This window comes from Alosa pseudoharengus, unplaced genomic scaffold (genome assembly GCF_046254945.1).
Source record: "Alosa pseudoharengus isolate Yale_2024_CS ecotype anadromous, Long Island Sound unplaced genomic scaffold, YU_APseudo_1.1 YU_APseudo_1.1_scf_1, whole genome shotgun sequence".
Lineage (NCBI taxonomy): Eukaryota > Metazoa > Chordata > Actinopteri > Clupeiformes > Clupeidae > Alosa > Alosa pseudoharengus.
The window spans coordinates 36069015-36083659 of NW_027468564.1; the positions used below are offsets into that span (position 1 = coordinate 36069015).

The following is a 14645-nucleotide window of genomic DNA, read 5'->3' on the forward strand; positions in this document are numbered from 1 at the left end:
ACTGATGTTGATATTGAATGGTTAACACAGTCTACAGTTATCAGTCATTTAAATGGGACACATCAGCAGGGAGTGTTATACCATCAACTGATCGGGAACCAGTTATCTCACATCAACACTGACACAACAATAAAAGATAATGTTTAACAAATTAATGTTTTGATTCTAACACCCAATAACAGTGAGATTCTTCTCTGCCCAAGTATGAATATTCATACCACTGCTTGGTTGAATTTCCTTTTGTATTTAGAACATCAATTATTTTTTATTTAATAGAGTACCTAAGTCTGACATCCACTACAAAGTTTTTTGGCTGTGTCACACTTGTAAAAAAAAAGTGAAGCAAAGTCCTTTTAGGCAAGTTCACCCCCTCAACAAGCATCATGCAGCGTGTTTTGGCCAGCTATCGGGCAGTTATTTTGGGCAGCTATGGGCAGTTATTTTGGACAACACTTCACATGCGCAAGGCTTCACTATACCAGCCTCTATCCAGCTGTGAGTTTATAACGATCTTGTGCGCCAGTGCAACCACATGATTGGGACGATGTATTCACATGTCGGCTTTTGGCAGCGGAAGGGGCAAGATATGTGCAGACAACTGCCATATTGGCGTTACTAACAAACCCCATACATTTTTATGGAGGATTCTTAGAGTGCTGTGTCTCCTCATTAGAAAGTCTCTGTTCTGAAGTTTACATGAACTGTCACGTTGCATCAGAGCTATAAAATAGCGATATGTCAGACATTTAGAGCATTACAACATTTTAGCATATGACTGAGGTGGCCTTTAGCTCAGTTACATGGCAGTAGGCTAAGTAAAACTATTTGGTTAAAGAGAATCTTGGGATACGCCCGCTTTAGGAATTAGACAATGAGAGAAATGGAACTAACGACTGGCCTTTGAACATGGCAATCATCCATTTAGAACTAGTAACGACAGTTTGCCCTGCAAGTTGAGAAATAAGTTGATAAGCGGTGGAAAGAATTAGATCTACAAACATGTCAGTTTCAGCGATTAAAAAGTGGAAATTCTAGCGGGATAATGGACTCCACAGGCTGTCGGGGCTGCATCACCACCTTGAACGTGCATTATTTTCTGTTAACCGAATGCCATGTTGTCCATTATAATTTACATAAACAAGGCTTGTGTGAATTCTGTGTTCTTCAGAGTTTTACTGACCTCAGTTTCTCCAGCTGGCAGTTTGGGCTTCTAAGATCAGACAGCAGCTTCTCTTCTGATGCTCGCAGATCACAGCCACTCATGTCCAACTCACTCAGCTGAGAAATATATGACTGCAGAACTGAGACCACAACCTCAGAGAAGCTGTGTTTGAGTTTACACCTGGTAAGTCTGCAGTGAAAGAGGAAACATTGAGCGACATGTCCTCTACACTCATTTCTTAATATGAAATTCCAGTTAAAGGGATGTGAACCACTTTTAGATCAATCAGAAAGCTACAGCCTGTGCACTGTGCAAAATACAGACCTCACTTTACAGTCTTGATTCAGTGGCTGATGGAGCAGTTCTCCTCCACAGTCCTCAAGCTCACTGTCACTCATGTCCAGCTCTCTTAGGTTGGGGTTTGCCCCCTTGTGAGCCAAGGCCAAAAAGCTTCCCCTCAGTTTACAGCCAACAAGTCTGTACACACATAAACATGTATCATGCAAACAGGTATCACACAAAGTGAAATCAGAGAGGATATATCAATTCAAGAGTAAAACAAAGATGCTGTTACTGTCTGGTTAACACAAACTATTAAATGATAATGTGTCATGTCCAAAACTGCAAGTCGGATAAGAGAGGTAAATAAATATAACTGCCCCATATACAGTATGTGAGGGATAAGAGAAGATAATAATTAGGGATGGAATTGATAAGATATTAAAGGTTAAAATGCCATAGTTGCTTGCTGGTCCTAATATTGATTCCTGATCATTTACAGGTATAGACAAATAAGAGCTACTGAAATCAGAAAGGATAAATCAATCAAAAGTAAAACATTGATGTTATTGTGTGGCTAAAGGAAAATTTCGTTTTTTAGCACTTTAAGGCCCTTTTCTGGTTTGTTTTGGATGAACTAGAGTGGTGGACACCGAAATTTTGACGATTGGTCCTGTCTCGACTTTTCTGACTTGTTTTGAATCGCCTTTGACTTCTCAGGATGGCTGGCAATGGGCATACTGTAGTAGGCTACTCAAGCATGTCCTAAAACAACCCTTAACGTTCGTTTTCAAAACTGTGCAACTCACCGAGTGGTTAGTGGTGTTCGTTGATATTCCAAAATAAGTAGCATCGCGAAATACAGTTTCTGTCATGTTTTATTTGGCATTTTGTAAAATCCCATTGATTTCTGTTGGAAGACTCATTGCACGTTGATAGCTGCACCACCGTCTATGCTTCAGGTTCAAATATTGAGCGGTTGTGAATAGTTCCACAATAGCAAATAAGACGGCTGGAAATCATTCATTGCGCCGATATATTTGCTTTTAATAATCAACGAACACCACTAACCACTCGGTGAGTTGCACAGTTTTGAAAACGAACGTTAAGGGTTGTTTTAGGACATGTTTGAGTAGCCTACTACAGTATGCCCATTGCCAGCCACCCTGAGAAGTCAAAGGCGATTCAAAACGAGTCAGAAAAGTCGAGACAGGACCAATCGTCAAAATTTCGGTGTCCACCACTCTAGTTCATCCAAAACAAACCAGAAAAGGGCCTTAAAGTGCTAAAAACCGGAATTTTCCTTTAACATGGTATTCTTTTAACAGCATGCATCATTTAACACAGTCTACAATATCACTGACCTCAGTGTCTCCAGTTTGCAGTTTGGACTCAGAAGAGCATTTGCCAGTTTTTCCCCCGACTTTTGCAGGTCATTCTGACTCAGGTCCAGTTCTCTTAAGGGGGAGTTTGCAGACTGCAGAGCAGAGGCCACAATCTCACAGGACTTCTCTGTTAGTTTACAGTCAGCAAGTCTGCAAGAGAGGCAAAAGAGCATAAACTGGCAATGTGTCACAACCAAAACTGCAAGTGGGATAAGAGAGGAAAATAAATATAACTGCCCCATATACAGGCAAAAAAATTATAAAAAGGTAATGTGTCATGTTTTAATCTACAGGAAGAGTGAGGGAGGAAAACAATACAACTACCCCATATACAGTATGTGCCAGGCCCAAAACAACACTACTAAGGGGGATAAGAGGAGAGAATAATATGAGCCCTGAATACCATGGACAGTTAACGCTGCCCAACCACAGACACACACCACTAAAGACTGATCAGTGTCATTAACCCAGAGCTGCATGAGCAGAAATCAGATTTACTTAAACAATTCAGACTGGAGAGTATCATATTCAGTGTTTTACACCCCTTTTACACCATGCACCTCCATAGAACATGTGCACCTTCTGATTTGATTTGATCAGGTGCAGAGATGGAGCATTCTCATGATGGGAACATTAAAACTATAGAAAATAGATAAATAAGAAAAAAACACTAAGAATGGTCATTAACACTGTGGAACTTCCTTTAAAAGTTATTGTGCATCCTGCATAAACTGAAGTCCTGGCATTAAAGGGACTTTATACTGGACATCTACAGGAACTTTTTTGATAAAGCATGTTAGCTTTAACACTTTTTTTAGGACATAATTCAATAAACGTTTGGTAGAGATCCCTCTGTGTAGGCTATACTATTTTTTTATCTTTGTGGAAGACTAAAGACAATCAGCCTACATAGCAAATATGTGCTTTAGCAGAAAACTACATAATTGTGCAGTGTGTTTATAGTGTTTATTGTGATACTCACATTGCCTTCCTGCAGCACCTCACAGCTGGCACCAGTCTCCTTCGTCCCTCATCTGAGGTTTTGTATTTGCTCAAGTCCAACTCATCCAGCACCTCATCAGACATCAGAAGCATGTGGGCCAGTGCTGAACAGTGGGCAGGTGTCAACCCATCTGACAAGCCTTTTGGAGATTTGAAATATTTCTGAGTTTTTTCATGTACAGAATGATCATTCATTTCAAATAAACAGTGGAACAGATTGATGCATCTTTCAGGAGACAAGTCATCCCTCCTGAGTCTCTTGATGTACAGACATGTTTTCTTGATGCTCTCTGAGCTGCTGTGTGTGTTTGTCAGCAAGCCCTCTAAAAGTGCCTGATTGCTTTCCACAGAGATGCCTACAAGGAAGCGAAGGAAAAGGTCCAGATGTCCATTCTTGCTGCCCAAAGCTTTGTCCATACCACTCTTCAACAGAACATGCAAAGGAAGGGAAGCTTTCAGGTTTCTGTTTTTTTCACTGAGAAATAATTTCAGTTCCTCCAGATGTCCTGATATGTAGCTATGAAACACAAACATGGCTGCTAGAAACTCCTGGATGCTCAGATGCACAAAGCAGTAGACCTTCTTGTGGTCAAACACACACTCCTCCCTGAAGATCTCAGTGCACATGCCAGAGTACACTGAGGCTTCACTGACATCAATGCCACACTCTCTCAGGTCTTCCTCATAGAACATGAGATTGCCATTCTCCAGATGCTTGAAAGCCAGCTCTGCCAGTTTCAATATGACACCCTTGTGTGATTCCAGGAGACTCTGTCTATCTGTCTCACTTTCCCCTTGATACTTCTGGTTCTTCCTGGTGGTCTGGATGAGCAGGAAGTGTATGAACATTTCAGTCAGAGTTTTGGGGGCTTCTTTACCATCATCCTGTTCCAGTATCTGCTGAAAGACAGTGGCTGAGATCCAACAGAAGACTGGCATGTGGCACATGATGTGAAGGCTCCTGGATTCCTTAATGTGTGAGATAATTCTGTTGGCTTGATTTTGGTCACTGATCCTCTTCCTGAAGTACTCTTCCTTCTGTGGGTCATTGAAACCTCGTACTTCTGTCACCTGACTGACGCACTGAGAAGGGATCTGATTGGTTGCTGCTGGTCGGGAGGTTATCCAGATGAGAGCAGAGGAAAGCAGAGTTCCCTGAATGAGGCTCGTCATCAGCAAATCCACTGATGATGTTTGTGTCGCATCAGACAGCTTCTGGTTCTCTTGGAAATTCAGTGGAAGTCGACTCTCATCTAGACCATCAAAGATGAAAACAATGTGGCAGTCTTTGTATTCACCATCCTGTAGCTCTCTAAGCTCAGGGTGGAAGTCAAGCAGGAGCCTGTGAAGACTGTACTGATCATGTTTGACCAAATTCAGCTCGCGGAACGGAAGCACAAACATGAAATCTACATCCTGGTTAGCTCTCTCCTCTGCCCAGTCAAGGATGAACTTCTGCACTGAGACGGTTTTTCCAATGCCAGCAATCCCCTTGGTCATGACAGTTCTGATGTGCCTCTCCTGTCCAGGTAAGGGCTTGAAGATATCATTGCAGTTGATTGCTGTGTCCCCTGTAGTTTGTGGTCTGAATGCTGACTCTACCTGCCAAACCTCATGCTCATTATTCACCCCTTCACTCTCTCCCTCTGTGATGTAGAGCTCTGTGTAGATCTTGTTCAGGAGTGTTTGAGTCCCTGAGTGTATGATGCCTTCACATATGCTCTCAAACCTCCTCTTCATGCTAGCTTTATGGGTCATCAGTACTCTGGTCAGGACAGGGTCATCTGTTTGGCAATACACAAACAAACCAAGAGATGAGCATTATTCATAACTAATTGATCAGTGTGTCTAGAACACAATTTATTTTTTCAAACAGTATAACATCAAATTTATCTTAACAGATAACAGATTATATACCATTTTGATTTCTTTTAAAAAAATGGTCTTTTCATCCAAGCACAAGCCTTGCTCTTGGACACATATCTTCTAGACTGACCTGTTAGTCTGGTCTTTTTAACTGGAGCATGCTCAGTTTGCAGATGGGTGTCAGGGTTTATAATGGGTTGTGTTCTGGATCTCTTTCTGCACTGGGGGCAGCTGTAGTCTCCTGATGGACCAGACTGGCTCCAGTAGCTGCTGATGCACTGCCTGCAGAAACTGTGTCCACAGCTGGTAATGACTGGGTCCCTCAGTAGCTGCTCACACACTCCACACCTGGACTGATCCTGGGTCAGGATGTTCCTAAATTCCCAACAGGAACAGCAATTGCACAGAGAAACACATCAGTCACAGCACCTAATACTGAAGTAAAGCCTGATGATTTGTGCTGTTAAAAGGCCCTTTTGATATTCAAATAGTGCACACACACTTGTATACTAAGGACCATACACACACCACAGTATTCATTATTCAAGTATGCTGACGATAATTATTCTGTGTGTCTGTGGTCTAGACACACAAGGAGACAAAATACATAATAGTTTGAGCGACACATCTCACAATACTAACAAAAGTTAGCATGTCTGCATACCATATCCTTCAAACACACACAAACACACACACACACACACACACACACACAAACTCAATGACACACACACACACACACACACAAACGCGTCTCTAGTCTTGTATATGGATAGGAAAACAAAATCTCACTTTGGATAAGATTGTGGTGGTCCACTACTGAAATTGTGAGGGAGCTCCATGGACCGGTCACTCTTCATGGACACACAGCTGGGCACTGGAGACACTGGTCTGTGTGTCTGTGGTCTGGTTACACATGAAGACAAAATACATAAAAGTTGAGCCGACACATCTTCACAATACTAATGAAAGTTGGCATGTATACATACCCTCTCCTTCACACATTTAAGCTCAATGACACACGCACACACACACACACACACACACACACAAAATCTCAATGTGGATAAGTTAGCATGTATACATACCAGGGCTTGAAAACAAAATTATTTTTCAAACGTTCCGTTCCGAACGGTTCAGGTAGGCTTATGTTTAACGTTTTCGTTCTTGCATGCGTTCCGCCACCAACATATCGGTCCTGAACCGGTTCGGAACGCAAAATGTACTTACTGTAGGCCTAACCTATGCCTATAATTTCTTGTCAAAAATAATTCCAACCCTGTTTATAAACGAACCTGTCTGTTGCTGACAAGGCCTATCTCAAATTTCCCGTTTAACTCTTCTACATAGAATAGGCTATAATTGCGCAAACATTTCAAATCCCGACTTTAAAACGACAAGGCGTGGACAGGCAAAATAGGCTATTACGCATAGGCTACAAACAATTTCCAAATCAGTTTCAGTAGCCTACGCTACGAGCTGGCCTAAGATCCGAAGTGGCAGAAGGATAGGTTACATTACAACAGCAAGACAAAATATACACATTTGGACCAAAGGTCCATTTATTCGTTTTTTTTTTTCAAACTGCAGAAATCAAATTATTAGGCTGTTATATAGAGAACGAAAAAAAATGTTATTAACCGGTTTTGTGGATTTCAGAATAACGTTTCTGTTCCGGAACAGTTGAAGACCATTTTGTTTTCGTTTCCGTTTCCGCTCCTCGTAAAATTCTGTAAAATTCCGTTCGTTTTCGGTTTTCGTTTTCGTTCCTTGAACCGGTTCGGAACCCTGATACATACCATATCCTTCAAACACACACACACACAAACTCAATGACACGCGCACGGGCACGCGCACATGCACACACACACACCTCTAGTCTTGTATATGGATAGGAAACTGAAATCTCACTTTGGATAAGATTGTGGTGGTCCACTACTGAAATTGTGAGGGAGCTCCATGGACCGGTCACTCTTCATGGACACACAGCTGGGCACTGGAGACACTGGTCTCTGTGTCTGTGGTCTGGACACACAAGGAGACAAAATACATAATAGTTCAGCCGACACATCTTCACAATACTAATGAAAGTTAGCATGTACAGTATGCATACCCTCTCCTTCACACAAAAGCTCAATGACACACGCATGCGCACGCGCGCACACACACACACACACACACACAAAATCTCAATGTGGATAAGTTAGCATGTATACATACCATATCCTTCAAACACACACACACACACACACTAGGGCTGGGCGATAAAACGATAGCAATATGTATTGCAATAGACATGTAATCGATATCAATAAAAAATACGTTCGATAGAACATTCGATAATTAAAAGCAACACACACCTCCGGCCTTACGTTGTCCATAAATAATAGGCTAAATATATATTGCATTGTAGCTATGTGCAACTCGACCAGAGTAGCCTAGGCGATAAAAGTACGCCTACCTCAACAAAGACTCTCAATGAGTCCTTGCCCCTTGCGCACTCTCTCTCCCTCTCTCCCTCTCAACAGGCACATCCCTCCTCAGCATGCACAAGTAATCCAAACATTCACAACCGTGCAAGACGACTGCTAAATTGCTATTAAATCCGGTTAGCATCATTAGTACGCTGCACGAATTTGTTCAAAACTGTTGCATTCAAATTAATTGCTAAGTTCTAATCATCTCAATCCCGATGCAAATGGAAAAGTATTTTCCAAGACTCAAACAGGCCTGTCCCAAGGAGAAAAAGTATTCATTTGAAACTTAAACACACGTGGGGAAACTGAACAGTCTACCAGTAGCTGCTAGATGATGATAAACTAGCAAATTAAGCTACTTTGTTTACAATATTTCCAGGCTTCAACCAGTGCTGCTTTTTATTCAGACTTATGTGCACATTTATTTATTTGAGTGTTTTTCATGATTGTGTTGCTATTTCTTTTCCCTGTTTGCTTTGATTGATAACTGTGGTGATTAAAATCAGAGGAATTGGTTAAGTTTAAAATAAAAGTGTTTAAATTGAACTTTTTTTCCACTTCTGGTCCTTATCTGAAATAGATTTTTAAAAAAATCAATAATTATCGATATCGACTAATATGAAATACTTATATCATGATACAGTTTTCAGCCATATCGCCCAGCCCTAACACACACACACACAAACTCAATGACACACACACACACACACACACACCTCTAGTCTTGTATATGGATAGGAAACTGAAATCTCACTTTGGATAAGATTGTGGTGGTCCACTACTGAAATTGTGAGGGAGCTCCATGGACCGGTCACTCTTCATGGACACACAGCTGGGCACTGGAGACACTGGTCTCTGTGTCTGTGGTCTGGACACACAAGGAGACAAAATACATAATAGTTGAGCCGACACATCTTCACAATACTAATGAAAGTTAGCATGTACAGTATGCATACCCTCTCCTTCACACAAAAGCTCAATGACACACGCATGCGCGCACGCACACACACACACACACACACACACAATCTCAATGTGGATAAGTTAGCATGTATACATACCATATCCTTCAAACACACACACACACACACACACACTAGGGCTGGGCGATAAAACGATAGCAATATGTATTGCAATAGACGTGTAATCGATATCAATAAAAAATACGTTCGATAGAACATTCGATAATTAAAAGCAACACACACCTCCGGCCTTACGTTGTCCATAAATAATAGGCTAAATATATATTGCATTGTAGCTATGTGCAACTCGACCAGAGTAGCCTAGGCGATAAAAGTACGCCTACCTCAACAAAGACTCTCAATGAGTCCTTGCCCCTTGCGCACTCTCTCTCCCTCTCTCCCTCTCAACAGGCACATCCCTCCTCAGCATGCACAAGTAATCCAAACATTCACAACCGTGCAAGACGACTGCTAAGTAAGGGATAATGTATAGAACGCCGGTCATTGTCGGGAGATAGGTCCCGACAGGGCGAACCGGACCCCGACGCGCAGCGGAGGGGTCTTGTTCCGCCCTGAAGGGACCTATCTCCCGACAATGACCGGCGTACTATACATTATCCCGCTTATTACACGGCTACTTACCAAAACGACACAATAAACTCCCCACGATATGACTCTTTACCCTACATAGCCTAGGCTATAGCCTATTTGTTACCGTTTCATCATGGCTTTTGTTGAGAAACATAGTTCGCAACAACACACGCTGAACTTGAATCAAACATTCTTTAGAACACAGCTGATCAACCGTCTGCTTTCACTTTTGAATGAAGTTCCAATCCTTGCGTAGTGATATGAAAGAATTGACTTAGAAGCACAAAGCCCATTTTCCTTGACAGCGGTCTGTTATACTTAGCAACGGTCTGTTATTCAGAATTAGCAGACCGCCGAAGGTTGGGAAGGCCCATTCAAGTGAATGGAGCATTCTGCAGCACTATGAAGAGCCGTGTAATAAATTGCTATTAAATCCGGTTAGCATCATTAGTACGCTGCACGAATTTGTTCAAAACTGTTGCATTCAAATTGATTGCTAAGTTCTAATCATCTCAATCCCGATGCAAATGGAAAAGTATTTTCCAAGACTCAAACGGGCCTGTCCCAAGGAGAAAAAGTATTCATTTGAAACTTAAACACACGTGGGGAAACTGAACAGTCTACCAGTAGCTGCTAGATGATGATAAACTAGCAAATTAAGCTACTTTGTTTACAATATTTCCAGGCTTCAACCAGTGCTGCTTTTTATTCAGACTTATGTGCACATTTATTTATTTGAGTGTTTTTCATGATTGTGTTGCTATTTCTTTTCCCTGTTTGCTTTGATTGATAACTGTGGTGATTAAAATCAGAGGAATTGGTTAAGTTTAAAATAAAAGTGTTTAAATTGAACTTTTTTTCCCACTTCTGGTCCTTATCTGAAATAGATTTTTTTAAAAATCAATAATTATCGATATCGACTAATATGAAATACTTATATCATGATACAGTTTTCAGCCATATCGCCCAGCCCTAACACACACACACACAAACTCAATGACACACACACACACACACACCTCTAGTCTTGTATATGGATAGGAAACTGAAATCTCACTTTGGATAAGATTGTGGTGGTCCACTACTGAAATTGTGAGGGAGCTCCATGGACCGGTCACTCTTCATGGACACACAGCTGGGCACTGGAGACACTGGTCTGTGTGTCTGTGGTCTGGTTACACATGGAGACAAAATACATAATAGTTGAGCCGACACATCTTCACAATACTAATGAAAGCTAGCATGTATACATACCCTCTCCTTCACACATTTAAGCTCAATGACACACGCACGCGCGTGCACGCACACACACACACACACAAAATCTCATTGTGGATAAGTTAGCATGTATACATGTATACCATATCCTTCAAACATACACACACACACAAACTCAATGACACACACACACACACACGCACACGCACACGCACACACACACACACACACACACACCTCTAGTCTTGTATATGGTTAGGAAAACAAAATCTCACTTTGGATAAGATTGTGGTGGTCCACTACTGAAATTGTGAGGGAGCTCCATGGACCGGTCACTCTTCATGGACACACAGCTGGGCACTGGAGACACTGGTCTGTCTGTCTGTGGTCTGGACACACAAGGAGACAAAATACATAATAGTTGAGCCGACACATCTTCACAATACTAATGAAAGTTAGCATGTATACATACCCTCTCCTTCAAACACACACACAAACTCAATGACACGGTCCGGCCGTCGTGCAACTGGTTGAGGCACCTGCATCGTACACCGATGACCCGGGTTCAAACACACACGCACGCACGCACACATACCAGTGGTGTGTGGGTCCTGTGACAAGCGGCCTGCGCTCGTCCAACATTTAAATCAACCTGACTGCAACTTGCACCAAATCATACCCGACCCGCTATTCGACCCGCTTATTTACAAAATGTGCTTTTGGTTAATGTAGCCTAACACACAGTGTATCCTTATTGAGCTATGTAAAACCTTTACATAAAGGGACAGAAAGTCCTCCTTAATCAAGTGGTGCCTGCAGGTGTACGCACTGTGTGTAGCAGTGTTGTCACGACACCAAAAAAATTTATGTTTTGACACCAAGTCAATATATTGAATATAGTGTGATCATTCACACCAGTGGCCATCCTATATTCTGCCTGACTCTCTCCACACAGACACGAAGGCTTGTCATATGTTTCTATTTTATATTTTTTTGAAAATCATATAAAGTGTATTAACAATGTAAAGTATTTTATAATCTGTATAATTACTAGAAGATAAACATATTTAGTCATTTGAATACTTCATATTGATGATCCTAGATTCTGCTTGACTCTCGTCAGGTGTACGCACATCAGGCTACGAGGAGTGAGATAATTCCCCTGTTTTTCACTAAAAGTTGGTCTACCATAATTTCCCGACTCTTCACTGCACTGCAGCCTCTATTAACTGCTTAGTAGGCCATTTCTGTAAAACAAACTAATTTATTTGTTAAAATTTTAAGCAGTAGAACTACACACAACTATTAGGGCTGTAACGATACACCAACCTTACGATTCGGTTTGTGTCACGATTTTTGACCCACGGTTCGATACGAATCTCGATTTTTTTTTTCCTTTTGGGGGGGGGGGGGGTGCTAGACATTTTATTAGATAACATTTTAATAGCCTCCCTTAGATTAGAACACCAGAGGATTACAATATAATATATCTATTATTTTATATCCTGATATAAAAATATTTTTCTGAATGACTGATATTTATGACAGCACACTTTATGCAGATTAGCCTATAGCCTAGGCCTACTATTTTTTATTACAACTCTACCTCTTTAATTCAGCTGTCTGGTTGAAGCCTGGAAATATTGTAAACAAAGTAGCATAGTTGGCTAGCTTAGCCTATCATAGTCTACTGATTGGACTGTTCAGTTTCCCCATGTGTGTTTAAGTTTCAAGGTAATACTTGTTCTCCTTGGGACAGGCCCTTTTGGGAAACGTTGTTATTGAGATGATCAGTCAACTTCAATGCAAGAGTTTTAAACAAATATGTGCAGCATGCTAATGATGCTAAGCGGATTTAAAAGTAATTTAGCTAGTCTCCTATGCATCCTTGCTTTCACGATTGTGAATGTTTTATTTAAGTCGCGCGTGTTCATTGAGCAGGAGAGGGAGGGAGAGTGAGAGAGAGGGAGCGCGAGAGAGAGCGGGGCAAGAAGAGGGGGTTTACTTCTATACTGTTTGGTAAAGTTGCACACATAGTCTACAATGAAAGCAAGGAGAGGTATGAAATTATTATTTATTTATTTGTTTTTGGACGTAGGCTACCGATAAGTAAAGCGGGAGTTGTGGGTTGCTTTTGCGGCCGCGTAAGTTGCAAAGCACTGCGTGAAACACTACAAAAAGGGTGTGTCGCGATTCTGCCTTTTCACACCGCCACACAGTATCGTGGATATGAATGTCGCGATTTCGGTTTCGAATCGTATATCGTTACAGCCCTAACAACTATGCATGCAGGAGAGAGAATGTTTGCGCATCAGGAGAGAGAATAAGAGTGCATGCATGCAGGAGTTACTAGTCACTGTTATTGGCAACCTGCTAATTAGCTAAATCTAGACTTCAATGTCATGGACATACTGCACATTTTTTCTTTTGAAAACTGAAATGATGAAGGCAGCATAGGTAACCAAGAATTTCTGGTCAAAAGCTTAGCCTAAGAGGAAGTGGATTATCATGCTGAATGAAGCACCATACTGATGTTAAAGCACACTGTTAAAAGTCACACACACAACGAACTAAGCAGGGCTTGAAAACGAAATTATTTTTCAAACGTTCCGTTCCGAACGGTTCAGGTAGGCCTATGTTTAACGTTTTCGTTCTTGCATGCGTTCCGCCACCAACATATCGGTCCTGAACCGGTTCGGAACGCAAAATATCGTTCGTTCTTAAAGTTCCGGCAGTGTTTGGCGGGCCTATCAAGTCTATTTTTGTGGACTTTACCTTAGAATAGACGTACTCATTATTTCCCCTTGATTTAGCCTATACCGTAGCTATGCCCAAAAACAATAAATTACAGACTTACTGTAGGCCTAACCTATGCCTATAAATAATTTCTTATCAAAAATATTTCTGGATACGTGCTAAACTCTTTACCTGGTTGTAGCCTAAGTTTTATCCATATGGAGATCTTTAAAGGCTTGCGCTATAATTCCAACCCTGTTTATAAACGAACCTGTCTGTTGCTGACAAGGCCTATCTCAAATTTCCCGTTTAACTCTTCTACATAGAATAGGCTATAATTGCGCAAACATTTCAAATCCCGACTTTAAAACGACAAGGCGTGGACAGGCAAAATAAGCTATTACGCATAGGCTACAAACAATTTCCAAATCAGTTTCATTAGCCTACGCTACGAGCTGGCCTAAGATCCGAAGTGGCAGACGGATAGGTTACATTACAACAGCAAGACAAAATATACACATTTGGACCAAAGGTCCATTTATTGTTTTGTTTTTTTCAAACTGCAGAAATCAAATTATTAGGCTGTTATATAGAGAACGAAAAAAAAACGTTATTAACCGGTTTTGTGGATTTCAGAATAACGTTTCTGTTCCGGAACAGTTGAAGACCATTTTGTTTTCGTTTCCGTTTCCGCTCCTCGTAAAATTCCGTAAAATTCCGTTCGTTTTCGGTTTTCGTTTTCGTTCCTTGAACCGGTTCGGAGCCCTGGAACTAAGGCCAACTTTGTCATGTTTATGGCTGCCTAAAGTTGCCCATATCAATGTAGGCTAATATTGTCTAACGTGAAATACTATGTCCTTTCAGCTGACCAATGTGCAAACCTACAATTGGATAAACGGCGGAGGATGCGTACCATAGGCTTTGCATAGATAGGCTAGATGGCTGTGTGTAGTCTGTGTACCATAAC

At 41.3% G+C, this 14645-nt stretch overlaps 2 protein-coding genes across 2 annotated transcripts in view; both read right to left on the minus strand.

The window, feature by feature from the left end:
• The window catches only part of LOC143126861 (NACHT, LRR and PYD domains-containing protein 12-like), a 33405-nt gene extending 26809 nt beyond the window's left edge, over positions 1-6596 (minus strand). The window contains exons 1-6 of the mRNA XM_076288292.1: positions 6487-6596; positions 5825-6069; positions 3809-5612; positions 2806-2976; positions 1487-1639; positions 1181-1351 (exon numbers count right to left, since the gene is read on the minus strand). Coding sequence (XP_076144407.1) covers positions 1181-1351; positions 1487-1639; positions 2806-2976; positions 3809-5612; positions 5825-6069; positions 6487-6554 — 2612 coding nt within the window. The 5' untranslated portion in view covers positions 6555-6596. The remainder of the gene's footprint in view (positions 1-1180; positions 1352-1486; positions 1640-2805; positions 2977-3808; positions 5613-5824; positions 6070-6486) is intronic.
• Positions 6597-7601: 1005 nt separating this feature from the next.
• Positions 7602-14645, minus strand: part of LOC143118526 (uncharacterized) — a 32232-nt gene continuing 25188 nt past the window's right edge. Inside the window, exons 3-6 of the mRNA XM_076279572.1 lie at positions 11218-11331; positions 10782-10895; positions 8926-9039; positions 7602-7719 (exon numbers count right to left, since the gene is read on the minus strand). Coding sequence (XP_076135687.1) covers positions 7602-7719; positions 8926-9039; positions 10782-10895; positions 11218-11331 — 460 coding nt within the window. The remainder of the gene's footprint in view (positions 7720-8925; positions 9040-10781; positions 10896-11217; positions 11332-14645) is intronic.